The 16596-nt window shown below is 42.6% G+C and overlaps 1 protein-coding gene across 1 annotated transcript in view; it reads left to right on the top strand.

Moving 5' to 3' along the window:
- Positions 1-6811: 6811 nt before the first annotated feature.
- Positions 6812-16596, top strand: part of LOC143941155 (vomeronasal type-2 receptor 26-like) — a 99630-nt gene continuing 89845 nt past the window's right edge. Inside the window, exon 1 of the mRNA XM_077463181.1 lies at positions 6812-7106. Coding sequence (XP_077319307.1) covers positions 6889-7106 — 218 coding nt within the window. The 5' untranslated portion in view covers positions 6812-6888. The remainder of the gene's footprint in view (positions 7107-16596) is intronic.

Here is a 16596-nt window from a genome sequence, read left to right as displayed (position 1 = left end):
AGTGCCTGGAGCTTCCGTACATCTCCAACATGTGATAGGGTAGGAAGGGTTATATTTGTGTAAAATTATCGGGGTTCTGTACGTCAGGGATTTATAATTGTTTTCTTGTATGGAAACATTCAGGGAGCCCTGATGTGCAATTGTGTATATATGTTCCCATTGATCTGCCGTTATGTCTAACTGCATTTCTCTTTCCCATGCTTTAGGGGCCTTCCCATCTTTAGTAGATACATTTGCAAAAAACATGGTGTATATGCTGGAAATCAAGTGTTGTTGGGGGGTTGACTGAGAGCATAGGCTTTCAAATGGGGACAAGTCTCTAGAGACCTTGGCGTTTCGATTTAATGTTTCTAGGAAATGACGGATTTGGAAATAAGACCAATATGGGATAGGAGTTTCAGTGTAGTTGGGGACTAGAGCAAGGCGGTCTAGTATTAGGTCATTGTGAAAAAAATGATGTGCTAGCATGTCGGGGTGTTGCCATTGCTGTGCTAGAAATTGTGTAGACATGCCGGGGGGAAGGCAGGGTTCATTCTAATAGGGGTGAGAGGGCCTGGGATAGATGATAGCTGTACCGATTTGCAGATCTCTCTAAAAGATCGGAGGGTCGCGTCGATAAGAGGGTGGTTCTTCCATAGGAGAAATGTGAAAGATGGTTCTATCCATGGAGATAAATGTAGCGGAACGGGGGAAATCGTATTTTCTAGAGTAACCCAGTCCTTGTATCGGCCGTGTATAGCCCAGTCCACAATTCTAGAAAGCTGGCAGGCCCAGTAATATTTTCTAAGGTCTGGGAGGCCAATGCCTCCTTTTGACTTCGGGCGAGTCAGAACCTCGTAGGCAATTCTCTGACGTTTATGACCTCATAGGAATTTTGTTGCAATTCTTTTATAGGATAGAAAGTAGGATGGGGGGAGTCTTATAGGGATGGTTTGTAGAATATAAAGAATGCGTGGGAGGATATTTATTTTGAGTATCGCCGCGCGGCCAAACCACGAAAATTGTGGTTTATTCCACCTGTTCAGGTCATCAGATACGTTTTTAAGAATGGGTAGGAAGTTTTTACTGTAAAGCTCAGAGAGGTTCGTAGTGAGATTTATTCCCAGATACTTGGTCATGTCGCGGCGCCATTGAAAGGGAAAGTTGTTTTCACATTGTCTAACTAAGTCTGGTGGTAAGGTGATATTAAGGGCCTGGGATTTGGAAAAAAAAAATTTGAGATTGGAAAGGAGTTGGAAGCATTTGAAATCTTTCAAAGGGTTAGGGATCGAAATATGGGGTTCAGTAAGGAAAAGTAAAATGTCGTCGGCAAATGCCGCTAGCTTATAGGTCTGGTTTGCAATGGGTATTCCTTTGATATTTGAATTGGTTCTAATACAATTAAGGAAGGGTTCTAGGGTTAGTATAAAAAGAATGGGGGAGAGAGGGCATCCCTGTCTGGTTCCATTGGTTAGGGAGAAGGCATCCGACAGATAGCCATTAACCCGGACCCTTGCAGGGGGTAGTATAGAGGGACATTATCAGGTTATTAGCGTTCTTGAATACCTATATGTCTCAAGACTGCTGCCATGTAGTCCCAGGCCAATCTGTCGAACGCCTTCTCCGCGTCTAAGGATAAGAAAAAACCTTTAAATTTGTTTGTGGACATCCAATGATGAATATTAATGGCCTTAACTGTGTTATCCCTTGCCTCCCGTCCTGGAACAAAGCCTACTTGGTCAGTCTTTATCAGGGACGGTAGGAAGGGAAGCAAGCAATTGGCAATAATTCTGGCAAAAAACTTTATGTCTACGTTTAGTAGGGAAATCGGCCTGTAATTGGTGACTATCGCTGGGTCTTTACCGTCTTTTGGTATCACAGTTACATGGGCTTCAAGAAGTCTGTGGAAGGGGCGTGTCGGAGATGAGAAGGAGTTGAAAGCTTTAAGAAAAGGGTTGGAGAGAGTGTCTGTGAAGGTTTTGTAGTAGGAGGCTGTAAGCCCATCTGGGCCTGGGCTCTTCCCTGATTTTAGTTGTTTAATCGCCAATTTGAGCTCCTCTTCAGATATGGGACTTTCCAATTGCATGGCATCTGCTTGGTCAATGGGCATAGGGCAATGCTCGTTTAAAAAGTTCTCCATAGGGGTGCGTCGATTACTATTTACTAAGGGGTTGTCTACATTTGTGTTGAGATTATACAGGTCGGAGTAATATGATTCAAACTGGCCAGCTATATCTGGGGTTGTGACCCCAGGTTGTACCATTACCATTAATGGTATGGATATTGCTCAGGGCTCTATTTTTCTGAACAGCTCTAGCTAAATATTTCCCACTTTTTGTTGCCAAACTCATAGAACAATTTCTGTTGAAGGATACATTTTCGTTTCGTTTTTTGGGCCAGTTCCGTCAGGAGAAGTTCACGGTGGTGCGTCAGTTCAAGGTATGTTTGTTGGGCTTGGGTCTGTTTGTGAGCTAATTCCAGAGTTTTAATTTTTTGGATTAGGGATGTAATCTTAGCTTGATGTATTTTCTTGCAGGCCGATTTTAGAGCAATAAATTCGCCCCTCAAAACGCATTTATGAGCCTCCCACTGTGTCACTGGGGAAGTCTCTCCCTTATTATTTTCTAAGAAATAATTATGAATGACCTGTTTGAGGGCTAATATGTCTGCTTCTGCTGTCAGCAGAGTCGAATCAAGGCGCCAAGTTTTAGAACAGGTATTAAGGTCTGGAAACGTGAGTGTCATGGTAACGGGGCTGTGATCAGAAAGGAGCATAGGTTCAATGGTAGCATGGGAAAGGAGGGAAAGATCTGTCTGAGAAAGAAAGAGATAGTCAATTCTTGAATGTTTATTGTGTGGGGCTGAGAAAAACGTATAATCTTTGTCAGTCGAGTGTAGGGTACGCCAGGTATCATGCAGAAGCAAATTTTGAAGTTGGATTTTAATATGTCGGAGGGTTCTGTAGGGCAATGATGTAGTACCCAACAAAGTGTCTAACAAAGGATAAAGAGCCACATTGAAATCTCCACCAAGAATGGTTATTCCAGTGGAGAATTCCATCAGGAGTTGGGAGACTCGTCTAAAGAAGGTCGCTTGTGCGGAGTTTGGGCTATAAATGTTAGCTAAAGTCACTGGTCGGCCATGGATTTTCCCTTTCAGAAAAATGTATCGTCCGTCCGTATCTATAAGGGAATCTAGATGTTCCCATTGTACATTTTTAGAGAACAGGATGGAGACTCCTTTCGTTTTTGCCTGTGGATTCGTAGAGTGATAGGAGATCGGAAACCAGTGGTTCGTGAGTTTAGGGATCTTATCTGAGCGAAAGTGCGATTCTTGTAAGAATACGATATTTGCTTTTAGTTTGTGCATTTGGGCGAGAATTTGGCTAAGTTTTTCCGGTATGTTAAGCCCTTTTGTGTTCAGGGATACGATCTTCAGCGTAGTATGCTTAGTGGTAGGTCCAACGTGAGCCATGTTCTGCAGGTGACAAGGTGCTTATGGTGTGGAAGCAGGGAGCTCTCTGTATAGAGCGTGGTTTGAGTGGCTAAGGAGAGGTCCGGCCTCCCAACTGGTCGAAGAATGTCTCAGGGAATGGCAGAGCGGAGACCGAAGAGGAAAAAAAAAAACACAGAGGGGGGAGGAGGGGGGGAGAAAATAAAGGGCGGACAAGACAGATGAGTATAGGGGAAAGGGCAAAGGCCGGAGAGGGGAAAAAGAGAAGGGGAAAGAATCGGATTGGGGAGGGAAGTGAGGGGCTAAGTAAGCAGCCGGGGAGGGAGGGGGTAGGTCGGGGGTGTACCGGACGTAAGGAGAGGTAAATATACCTCTCCTTAGGCACGTAGGGTAAAACCGGTAGGGTTTAGCGGGAATACTCTATAATCCCGTCGTGTGGAGGCGCGGACTAGGCCGGTATGGTGTTGATAAGTTGTAGAATGGGAACCTCAGGTTCCCAGGGGGAGATGATAGTGATACAAAGGTGAGCCTCTATAGTTAGGCATTAAGAGGAGGATGCTGGGTTCAGCAGAAAGGGGAGGGTGCTGTGGGTTGGCCTGTGTCAATGTGGGTCATGATGCCGTCTCCCCTGTGCGTGGGCCGTGGAGGACTGAGCGAGCGCCATAAGCATGGCAAGTGAAGAAGTGGTAAACTCAACCTTTATATGTGTAAAGAAGCTTGGGATATGTACCACGGGTCTCTGGAGTGGGGGGGTGTTTAGGTATGGACTGGCTTTAGGAAGCAATCCCTCAGAATGATGGAGGGGTTGATGAACATAAGGTAACCAGTCTCCAGGAGAGAGATAACATGAAAGGTAAAGAGTGCCCTAACTGTACGCGAGTGTCAAGCAGTAAGTTAGGCATCTTGTGAAACTAAGTAAGGGGGTGAAACCTTCATCAGCAAGAAACAAGCAACATAAAACAATAACAGTAAAGAACCCAACGTACCAAACATATGCAACTTGATCCACTGACAGTAATTTTTAAAACATATATCCTGACCTCGCTGTGCGTTGTTTGTCTACTAAATAGCATGGCATAGTTATGATCGCCCTCAAGTTGCATTTATGGACGGTTTCATACGGAGCGCCTGGATAAGAGGGCTTATATTGTTTAGAGGGCACTTAGGATGTGCCAGATCTTAGGATATATCGGCCTAACAGACCACAATTGGGCCTCCTCAGACTAGTTCTTGAGAGCAGTAAAGGGGGGGCCCCGTAAGGTTCATGGGCAAGAGATGCATATGGGAGGGAGAAATAGTGGCATCCCAGCTGTGACTCCGTATGAAACCATTTTCTGTATAGGAAAGGGAATGCAGACTATACCTTAAGAGCATATATAAAGTATTACATTACCCGGAAAGAAGTAGCTATCTCTCTCTTATTTCTCCCCCTCCCCACCTATCCCTTATCCAGTTTTTATACTGTCAGGACCACGGGGATGCATGAAGGGTGGAAGAGGGGAGGTTGTGGGGCAAAATACCTAAAAGGGCGCAAGGGGGGGTCATGGAGGGTGCATTGGGGGGATATATAGTCCTTTAAGCTAAACCTTCGTGACAAGGAATGTTTATCATCTGACAAGAATCTGTATACTTGCGTGCAGAAGGATAAATCAATGAAGCGTGTCCGGTGGTATGCGCGTGGGCTTTTCTTGCAATCGATGGGGATGGAGATGCGTCCTTGGGAAGGCCTAGTCTTTAGTGTAAGATCAGTTTCGGAGTAGGGGCGGTCAATGGGTGCTCAGCGAGCCAGGTATTCTGCGGATCCAGAAGCATGATAACTAAGGTGTTGGGTTCAAGAGTTCGAAGGGAGCACGGAGAAGGTGCGATTATTCAGGTTCCCCATGGCATGGCCTTCTGTGTGCGGGAGAGGCTGTAGGGCTGGAATTCGCTACGTTCCTGGGTTCCATCGCAGTGTTGTGTCTAGGCGAGTTTGATCTGCGTCTTCGGATATGGAATTCATCCCTTACCGGGATGGCGTCCATTGAGGCGGTTCTCCTGAGATGGGGAGGTTGGATGGATCTATACCAATCTGGTAGATCAATGTGGGGTAGGCGTAGCGTCTCGCAAAATGAGCGAAGATCCTCAGGGACTCTGAGGTGAGCCGTGCGACCTTGGGCAGAGGCTGAGAGGCAAAAAGGAAATTTCCAGCGATACTGGATACCGTTCGCACGGAGCAGATCAAGGAGAGGGCGCAGATCCCGTCTGTTCTGCAGAGTGATGGGTGATAAGTCCTGGAAGATTTTAATCTCTGTGCCCTGGTACAGAAGGCTGCGGCGATCTCTTGCTCTGTGCATGATTTCTTCTTTCAATTTAAAGTTGACCAGGCAACATATGACATCCCTGGGAGGATCTGCGTCTCTTCCTTTGGGTCTAAGGGCCCTGTGTAACCGTTCACATTCAATTGGTGATTCAGGGGGCCTGCCTAGTAGGTCATTAAAAACTGCAATGGTGGCCTGGGCAAGTTGGGTCTAATCAATTGATTCTGGCATGCCTCTTACCCTCAAGTTGGGACGTCGGCTGCGATTGTCCAGATCCTCCATGTATCTGTGCAAGTCCCTAAACTGGACTGTGCTTGCTTGAGAGGAGGTTTGTAGCTGGTGTATAGCATTTTCATTACACAAGGTGGTCTCTTCAATGTCCTCCATGCGCAGTGTCATAGAATGGAGATCTCTCTTGAGATCAGTAATGGCTGTTGCTAGCGCGGATTTGATTTCCTCGGCCACTGATCTGAGGTCTCTGACAGTCAGGGGCTGGTCATCTTCTGCAGGTGGAAGTGAAGGTGGCTCCTGCTGTCTGCCTGATGGGCTCAGGCTGGATAAGCGCTGCGCTCCGGAGTAGGCCCAAGATGAAGCCGGGGTCTTGCGTGGCTGTGACCGGAATATCTCCGGTATATTGCGGGCGTGTTGCACGGCGGAGCTCCGCGGGGAGCGCGAGCGGGACGGGGATGAGTTCCCCTTCTGCTTTCCCATAACAGCGGCTAGGAGAGGCTCGTGAGGCTGCTAAATGATACCCCTGGGACCCGGAGCGCGAGGATCAAGCGTCCATTACGGTCCGGCTCCAAGCCACGCCCCCTGTGTATTTCAATTGTATGATAATATTTAGCATTGATTCTTGCTGAATAGGAGTTTATTTTAAAGAAATTATGTGTCTTGGTTTAGAGTTGTTAGAATATGAATATGAATAATAGAGGAGTAAACTTAACAACTCACAAATAAACTACCTGCAAACAACTAAAAGTAGATAGAAGAAGATGTCAGTATAATGAGAACAAAGAGAGATGCATGGTACTGAACTGTATAAAAGGAGGGGAGAGAAGCCATTTCATTGTATTGCCATTGTGATACCCATGCTGCAGAGATCTGTGTCACAATGGAGAATTATAGGCTCTAATTAAAGAAGAACCCAGTGATCGGAGCTATGCGTGTATCATATACCTACATCTTCCAGTTCTGTGTGATCCTGCAATGTATGACACTCTGGAGATCAGGAATGCAGAGTCCAGCCTGTACCCTTCATTTTACTGATGTATCTGATGAGTTCCAATATTTTCAGGATGGAGATCTGATCATTGGAGGAGTGCTCACTGTGAGGTCAAAAGAAGATTATCAATATTCACTTGAAGAAAAGATATACAGGTATGTAACTTACTTGCTATGGAGAGGAAAAAGTGATCAGGGTGACAAAACAACAAATCAGATTTTACAAAATGATTGTAAGAAATACATGTGATGGAAATATTATAAGAATGTGTATATTGGATATGAAATGTCTCTTCATTTACATGCAAGCCAAGCTGAAAGTGTCAGGGGGTGGGCTACAGTCATAGGGGTGGGTGACAGTGACAAACTATAACAGTGTCAGGGTGGTGGAGAAGTTGCTGGAAGAGTCTTTTCTTTAAAGCTGAAAAGTGTGGGGATTCCTCCATTGGCTCTGTTTGTGTGGATATGTCATTTTTTATTTGTTGTAGCTAGGGTTGCACTGATACTAGTATCGGTATCGTGGTCGATACCGAGTATTTGCACAAGTATCGGTACTCGTGCAAATTCACTGATACCTTAAACCAATACTTTCCGACTCAGTTCTTTGAGCTGTCAGTGAGTCTCGGCCTGTTGACAGTTGAAGTGTTAAGAAGTCTGGTAATTGTCAATTTTATTTTATTTTTTAAAAGCAGCCAGCAATGTTTATTAACAACATGGCTCAGCTGCTGAAACACCAAAATAAAAAGAAACATTGTTTGTTTTTGTATCTTTCTGTTTCTTCATCTGCAGATCAAAGGGATTAACAAATGTTCCTCTGTTTAACCCCTTATTAACCCTAAATTTATTCTAATCAGCCTTAATTAACTCCCTATTCTCCCCCATTTAATTATTATTTTCCTGCTTTTTTTTTGTTCACGTCTATTTTTTTTAAAACAATAAGCAATTAAAACTGTTTGCTTTGTTAATGAATATTTTTACATTTTAAAAAATATATTTATAATTTTTATATATATATATATATTATATAATAAATTTACACATTTCACATTGAAAAGGTGCAAACAAATCTAATTTATTTTTAATTTGTAAATAACTTTTTAATGCTTTGTACCATTGCTGACAGCTGAAGGGGAAAAAAAAAACAGTAATTATCAGGAATTGATATCGCAAGTACTAAAAAAAAAGTATCTGTACTCGTAAAAAAAATTGGTTTTGGTGCATCCCTAGTTGTAACAGTGGTCACTCTACAGCTGTCCTTGGATGATTTTTTTTTTTTTTGAGTTTTAAAGTTTTATTGAACATAAAACAGCATGTACAGCTCAAATCACATAAGAGTCGTGGGAAACAATGCATTGTCAATGCCAACAAACTTAACATGTCATAAGAACAATTCTACGCAGCAGATTATAGAGAAAGAAGAATAGGGTATAGAGGTGTCAGGCAGTAGAGCATGATACTCTAGTGAGAAGAGGATAACTGGCAGGGAGAGATTGCCTCAATTCTCTCCCCCTCAGAACATCCAAAAAAGGGTAAAGAAAAGGTGGAGGATGAGCGGAGAAACAGGTGAGTATGTCATTAAAAAAAAAGAAAAAATACTTATACGCTATAAGCAAGCACACCGCAGAGGGCTCAGTCCCGTGCCTTATGGGGGTCAGGTGGGTTTCCCCCTCCCGCCCGTCCTTGGATGATTTTTGTTTCATTCATCCTGGTAGATGGAGGAATCCTCCCTTTTGAGACATTGTATTCTGGAAGCGGGACTCTTCACTGTCAGAACACTCTGACTTCTGTTCTACTAGGCCTCTGCCTTCAGAAAATATATTATGTTCTGGGGATTTAGGTCATTTTCTTTTTTTGTTTACAAACGATTTTTATTATGAAAAAGGTCAAGGTATAAAACAATTACAAAGATGGAACAGGTACAAATACAAATGATTTTGACAGTGAATGTTGTACAGAAAGAGGAAAAGCGTTATGGTTGGTCAGGTAAGAAAAAAAAAATTGTACAGAGTTATAATCAGGTCAATCAAGAGTATTATAGTGGAGGGAAGAAATAAATAAAGACAATTACGTATATGTTAAGGAGGGGAGGCGAGAAAAAAAAAACACAAAACCAAAAATCCCCCCCCTTTTTTTCCCCCCACCCTTTCATCTCTCCCATCACTTCCATTCCCCCTCCTAAATCCAAGAGGTGGTGTCCCAAATAATCCATTTTATTTTTTTTGATAGAGGGGCATTGAATCATATAACGTGTGGTGAATTATTTCAGAAAGTTTGAAGTTATTGATGCGGTTGAGAATTTGTGGCCAAGGTACCGTAGTGGAGCGCCAATTAAAGGCTATGGCCCAATGAATAGAACTAAAGAATCTATGGATTAGCCTTGTGTTAATCTTTGGAATATCTTCTATAGGGAAGAACAGAAGACATATTTGAGGTGTAAGAGGAATCTTTCTGCCGGATATTGTTTCTATGATTGTACTGGCCATAAGCCAAGTGTTCTTTATGTGAGGACAATCCCAAAAGATATGTAAAAGTGTTCCCTGAGAGGGGCAACCCCTAAAGCAAAGTGGGGATAGTGAGGGATAAAATAGGTTAAGCTTAGCAAGAGTAAGATACCATCTATAGAGCAATTTGATGGCTGATTCTCTGATCGAAGTTGTTTTGGTACATTTATGAAGATTTATAAAAATAGTATCCCATTGCTCAAGGGTAAATTAGGTATTTAAATCTGATTCCCAATGTAGCATGGGGTGTGATTTCTCAAGCAAATTGGTCTCATTTAAACATTTATATATTCTGGAGATTAAACCCCTATCACAAGGGGAGGAGATACAAATTTGTTCAAATTGTGTATATGGGGGTGGAGTGTAAGTGAATGATATTTGTGATAGAATTGTCTTATATTTGTAGAGTTCTCTAGTTCAGTAGATGGGAGGTCATATTTTCTTTGTAAACTAGTAAAAGTGAGGAATGAATTATTGTGGGAGAGCGATTGTAAATGTTTTATGTTATGTAACTTCCAGTTCGAAAGAAAGCTTTGATCTTGAGCTCTATTGGGGTTGAAGTGTGTGAGTGACGATAGGGTGTAAGGGTCTTAATTTTTGTGACTGGGATAGTCTTGGACCAAAGGAGTCCTTGTAGATTGTAGGGTAGGATAGATTCTTCCTCAAAACAGAGCCATGGGATTTGGAATGAAGGGGCATACCATTGGGCTAATTGAGTGAATCTGGCTGATAAATAATAAAGCCAAAGATTGGGAATGCTGAGGCCTCCTTTTATTTGGGGACTAAACATAAGAGAATAGCTAAATCTGGGTTTCTTGTTTAGCCAAATAAATCTGTTAATTTCTCTCTGTAAAGAATATAATGTTTTTTTTAGGTAGAATAAGAGGAAGGGCTCTAAAGAAAAATAAAATTTTAGGTAATATCATTTTTACAGCCACTATTCTGCTCGAGAATGACATCTGGTATGTTGACCAGAGTTTAAGTAGATTTTTAATACTGTTAAATAAGCGAGGGTAGTTTGCTTGGTATAATGTCTTATACAACGGTGTAATCTGAATACCTAGATATCTAAACGAATCTGAGTTACAATTAAATGAGAATTTGTCTTTAAGTGAAGATATTAAGTCTGGGGGAATATTGATTGGTAAAGCCGAGCACTTAGATAGGTTTACACCCAGGCCTGTCAGGTCCTTAAAGATTTTCAAGGGTTTTCGTTAAATTGGGTAGGGAGATGAGAGGGTCAGTTATAAATAGAAGAATGTCATCTGCATAAAGACTCAGTTTGTATTCTCTGGATCCCCTAAGATATCCTTTAATGTCTAAGTTATTTCTAATAGCGCAGGCAAGGGGCTCTATCGCTAGGGTGAAAAGTAGAGTGGAGAGGGGGCAATCCTGTCCGGTGCCTTTGGTGAGTGGGAAAAAGTCAGAGTTGTTGCCTGGGAGTTTGATGCGTGTTTGCGGATTGTGATAAAGAGCCTTAAAGCCAAGTAAGAAATCATTGTTAATGCCATATTTGGGGAGTAGAGTGTCAAGATATGACCAGGAAACGCTATCAAAAGCTTTGTGTATATCAAGGCTAAGTAGTAATGTGGATTTGGAATGTATATTGGAGTCTTTAATAGGGATGAGCTTCGAGTTTGAGTCAAACTCATGCAGGCCACAGGGAACATTGCCTGTTCGCCTGTTCAGCAAACGGTGAACAATTTGGGCTGTTAGCGGCAAATTCGAAAAGCCGGAACACTATGTACAAGTCTATGGGAGAAATCTAAAGTGCTAATTTTAAAGGCTTATATGCAAGTTACTGTCCTAAAAAGTGTTTGGGGGCCTGGGTCCTGCCCCAGGGGACATGGATCAATGCAAATAAGTTGTAAAAATGGCAGTTTTTCAGGAGCAGTGATTTTAATAATGATTAAAGTGAAACAATAAAAGTGTAATATTTCTTTAAATTTCGTACCTGGGGGGTGTCTATAGTCTGCCTGTGAAGGGGCGCATGTTTCTGCTGCTTAGAACTGTCCCTGCAGAAAGTGTAATTTCTGCATTAAAAAAAGTCTTTTAAAATCACTCGTGGCTGTAATGAATTGTCGGCTCCCGTAATACAGAGAACACTCAATGAGTGTTCTCTGTATTACGGGAGCTGACAATTCATTCATTGATATAAAAAAAGTGTTCCCCTAAATTCAATTACCAGGGCCTTCAGGTCTGGTATGAATATTAAGGGGAACCCCGAGTCAAATAAAAAAAAATTGACGTGAGGTTCCCCCTAAATATCCATACCAGACCCTTCAGGTCTGGTATGGATATCAAGGGGAACCCCGCGTCAAATATCTCCCTAAAAATCCATACCAGACCCTTTATCCGAGCTCGTAACCTGGCAGGCCACAGGAAAAGAGGGGGGGGAACAAGAGAGTGCCCCCCTCCTGAACTATACCAGGCCACATGCCCTCAAAATTGGGAGGAGGCTTTGGAGGTCTGTGACCCCTCAAAGCACCATATCCCCATGTTGATGGGGACAAGGGCCTCATCCCCACAACCCTGGCCGGTGGTTGTGGGGGTCTGCGGGCAGGGGGCTTATCAGAATCTGGAAGCCCCCTTTAACAAGGGGACCCCCAGATCCCGGACCCCCCTTTTGAAATGGTAAGGGGGTACAAAATTACCCCTACCATTTCACAAAGAAAGTGTAAAAAATGGTTACATAAGACAAACATGGGTTTCCATTACATCAAAGGGGGGGGGGTCACCCAAATGTCATTGGGGAACCCCTGGCTACTGTCACTAGTGTCAGAGGGGGCAGAGTCAAGTGACGGGTGGCCCCACCCTCCTAATATAAGAAATGTCAGGCGCTGGGATCCTCAGTGGAGACAGAAGATGGATGCATGGATGTACTATGCTGGACTGAAAATCACCCGTCACTGGATCAGATCAGCCATCGCTGGATTCCGGAGAGATGATCATCCGTCGCTGGATAGCAAGAGTGGATTACCACCACTGGAATCTTTTTTTTATTTTTTTTATTTTTAATAAAGGAATTTTTCAAAAGTGTGTTTGTCTTATTTAACCATTGTTTACATTTTCTTTGTGAAATGGTAGGGGTACGTTTGTACCCCCTTACCATTTCCAACAGGGGGGGCGGGATCTGGTGGGCTTTCAGATTCTGATAAGCCCCCAGCCCACAGACCCCCGCAACCACTGGCCAGGGTTGTGGGGATGAGGCCCTTGTGCCCATCAACATGGGGACATGGTGCTTTGAGGGGTCACAGACCCCCAAAGCATCCTCCCAATGTTGAGGGCATGTGGCCTGTTACGGTTCAGGAAAGGGGGTGCTCTCTCATCCCCCCTCTTTTCCTGCGGCCTGCCAGGTTGCGTGCTCGGATAAAGGGTCTGGTATGGATATTTAGGGGGCACACCACGTCAATTTTTTTTTTATTTGACGCGGGGTTCCCCTTAATATCCATACCAGACCTGAAAGGCCTGGTAATTGAATTTAGGGGAACCCCACGCTTTTTTTTTATCAATGAATGAATTGTCGGCTCCCGTAATACAGAGAACACTCATTGAGTGTTCTCTGTATTACGGGAGCCGACAATTCATTATAGCCGCAAGTGATTTTAAAAGACTTTTTTTCTGCAGAAATGACACTTTGTGTAGGGACAGTTCTAAGGACAGGAAACATGTGCCCCTTCACAGGCATACTATAGACACCCCTCAGGTACGAAATTTAAAGGAATATTACACTTTTATTGTTTCACTTTAAGCATTATTAAAATCACTGTTCCTGAAAAAACTTTTTTTTGCATTGATCCATGTCCACTGGGGCAGGAGCCAGGTCCCCAAACACTTTTTAGGACAGTAACTTGCATATTAGCCTTTAAAATTAGCACTTTAGATTTTGAACGTTTGAATCCCATAGACTTTAATAGGGTTCTAAAGTTCACATGAAGTTTAGGTCTGTTCGCAGGTTCTGGTGCGAACCAAACAGGGGGGTGTTCAGCTCATCCTTAGTCTTGAATGATATTTGAGGTCAGTCGTATATTATCTTTTATTTGTCTGTTAGGAATGAAGCCTGTTTGGTCAGGATCAACTAATGGGGGGATAACTGCAGATAATCTGTCTGCTAAAATACGGCCAAATATTTTTAAATCGTTGTCAATAACTGATATTGGGCGGTAGTTTTGAGGGAGTTGGAGTGGTTCTTATTTGGTTTGGGAAGAAGGAACATGTTAGCTAAAAGCATTTTAGATGGGAAATGGCCGCCTTGTTAGATATTATTGTATAGTTTAGTAAGGTGTGGGGTAATAGTAGAGGCAAATTTTTTATAGTACGATGTAGAATAACCGTCCGATTTAGGTCATTTTCTAACCAAAAATGCAGATTTTAAAATGTGTGCAAAAAATAAAATAAATGTTCTAGATGGGACATAAAAACTCAGGGGGACGTTTTTGGGGAAAGTGTGATGTGCGCTTTAATCCCGATTATTCTGTTACCATTCTTGATAGTATCACACATACAATCTGTGTTGTTATTTGCCTTTTTTTTTTAAATTCCAGCACAGGGCACAATGAAGAGTTCATATACTAAAGTCCTGCCCCTGTCCTGTTTTTTCGGGAGCACTGATTTTAATGATGCTTAAAGTGAAAAAAAAAAGTTAAATATTCCTTTAAATATTGTGCCTGGGGGGTGTCTATAGAATGCCTGTGTAGTGGCACGTGTTTCCCGTGTTTAAAAAAGTAATTTAAAACTTCTTGCGGTTTTTATGTAATGTCTGGTTCTGGCAATACGGATGACAATCATTGAGAAAAATGGCATGGGTAGCTCCCTTGCCCATTACCAGCCCCTTTGGGTCTTGTACAGATATTAAGGGGAACCCCATACCCAAATTTAACCACTACAATACAGGGCACTTTCACCCCCTTCCTTCCCAGCCCAATTTTCAGCTTTCATCGCTCTAGCGCTTTTAGTGACAATTGCGCGGTCATGCTACACTGTACCTAAATGAAATTGTTATCATTTTGTTCGCACAAATAGAGCTTTATTTTGGTGTTATTTATTCACGACTCCGTTTTTTTTTTTGCGATATAAGCGCAAAAAAAGCGGAAATTTGGAAAAAAAACAATATTTTCTTTTTTCTATTTGAAAAGAAATCCAATAAAATCAAATTTTGTCATAAATTTAAGCCAAAATGTATTCTGCTACATGTTTTTGGTAAAAAAAATTCCGTTAAGTGTATAATAATTGGTTTGTGTGATCACAGACATATGTACGCAAATGATCATGTACATATGTGTGCAGGTGATCACGTACATATGTGTGCAGATAATCATTGGGACATGTGATTTTAGTGGGACATATGTGGGGGACATGTTTTTATTATTAGGGACATGTGTTTTTATTATTTGGGGACATGTATGTTTTGGGGACATGTGTGTTTTGGGGACATATGTGGGGACTGTGTTTGTACTGTGTGGTGTGTTGTGTGTTGACACTACACTGATGATCAGTGAGTAAAAAGCTGTAAAAAACAGCCCATACTCACTGATCATCAGCCGGCTGCAGCGTTCTGCTCTCCTCTCCTCAGCGATGACTTCCGTGTGAGGAGAGGAGAGCCGATTGCCTAGCAACCGGCTGTTTGTTTACATCACATGATGGCCGTGATTGGACAAGGCCGTCATGTGATCACGAGGGCCAATCACAGAGCCCTCCTGCCGATCTGAGATGTACCGTGTCCGGGTGACACGAGCACATCGGGATCGCGCCGCTGCGCGGGCACGCGCGCGCGCGATCCCGCTACTTCTGAAGGACGTTCCTGAACGTCCTATCAGGAGTAGACGGCTCCCACCCGGCCGTATATATGCATTGGCCGGGTGGGAAGTGGTTAAAAAAAGGAAAGGCGTGGGGCCCCCGGGCCCTATATACTCAGAACAGCAGCATACAGGCGGTGCAAACAAGACAGGGACTGTTTAGGTTTGTTGTGATAAGTAGAATCTGTTGTTAATTTCGAAGTGGTACATTTCTGAAGTGTAGCTCCAGTCAAAAAAACTATTTTTAAGCTTTTTGGAAAACATAGGAAAGGGTTATCACCCCTGTATAATTTTTTTGCCATCCGTCTTTTTTCATCTCACTTCCTGTTGTCTCCTTCTGTTTGCAAGTAGGAGATGTTTGTAAGTTGTATGTTTTAAAGTAGGGGCCTGCCCTATATACTCTGCATAAATGTGGGCCTAAGGTGTTGGTGTTGCCACAACACTTTAAGCCCTCAAAGTGACTCTTGGTGGGCACTGGAACGCCCTGCTTTGGACTATTATATCAAGAATTGTAATTACATGCAATTGTTGAACAGTGGTAGAAAAATTGGGGCTATGGTGGTGGTGGTGCTGGAGCCACAACACTGTGAGTCCTCACAGTTACTCTCGGTGGGCACTGGAACGGGCCCGGCTGTGAAATATTATATCAAGAATTGTAATTGCATGCACTTGTTAAACAGGGGGTGACAAATTGGGCCTTAGGCACTGAAACACCTCACAGAAACTCTAATTGGAGTGCAGGAATGAGCCCTGCTGCAAAGTATTGCATCAAAAATTTTAATTACATGCCCCTGTTAAACAGGGCTGAAAAATGTGGCCTTAGGTACTGGTGCTGGTACCACCACACTGCAACCTCTCACAGATACTCTAGTTGGAGTGCAGGAATGAGCCCTGCTGCAAAGTATTGCATCAAAATTTGTAATTACATGCCCGGTTAACCACTTAAGCCCTGGACCAATTTGCAGCTAAAGGACCAGGCCCCTTTTTGCGCTTTGCTTTAACTAACAATTTCGCAGTTGTGCAATGTGGCTCCCAAACAAAATTGGCGTCCTTTTTTTTCCACAAATAGAGCTTTCTTTTGGTGGTGTTTAATCACCTCTGCGGTTTTATATTTTTTGCGCTATAAACAAAAATAGAGCAACAATTTTGAAAAAATTGCAATATTTTTTACTTCTTGCTATAATAAACGTCCCCCAAAAATATATAAAAAAATTTTTTTTTCCTCAGTTTAGGCTGATATGTATTCTTCTACTTATTTTTGGTAAAAAAAAATCACAATAAGCTTTTATTGATTGGTTTGCGCAAAACTTATAGAAAAAGAAACTAGTCGAAATACTTCACTTCCTATAT

Source organism: Lithobates pipiens, unplaced genomic scaffold (genome assembly GCF_037356315.1).
Source record: "Lithobates pipiens isolate NorthernLeopardFrog02 unplaced genomic scaffold, aLitPip1_a1.2 Scaffold_3, whole genome shotgun sequence".
NCBI classification, from domain to species: Eukaryota; Metazoa; Chordata; class Amphibia; order Anura; family Ranidae; genus Lithobates; species Lithobates pipiens.
The sequence above is the reverse complement of the archived record's forward strand: the minus strand, read 5'-3'. Positions and strand labels throughout refer to the sequence as shown.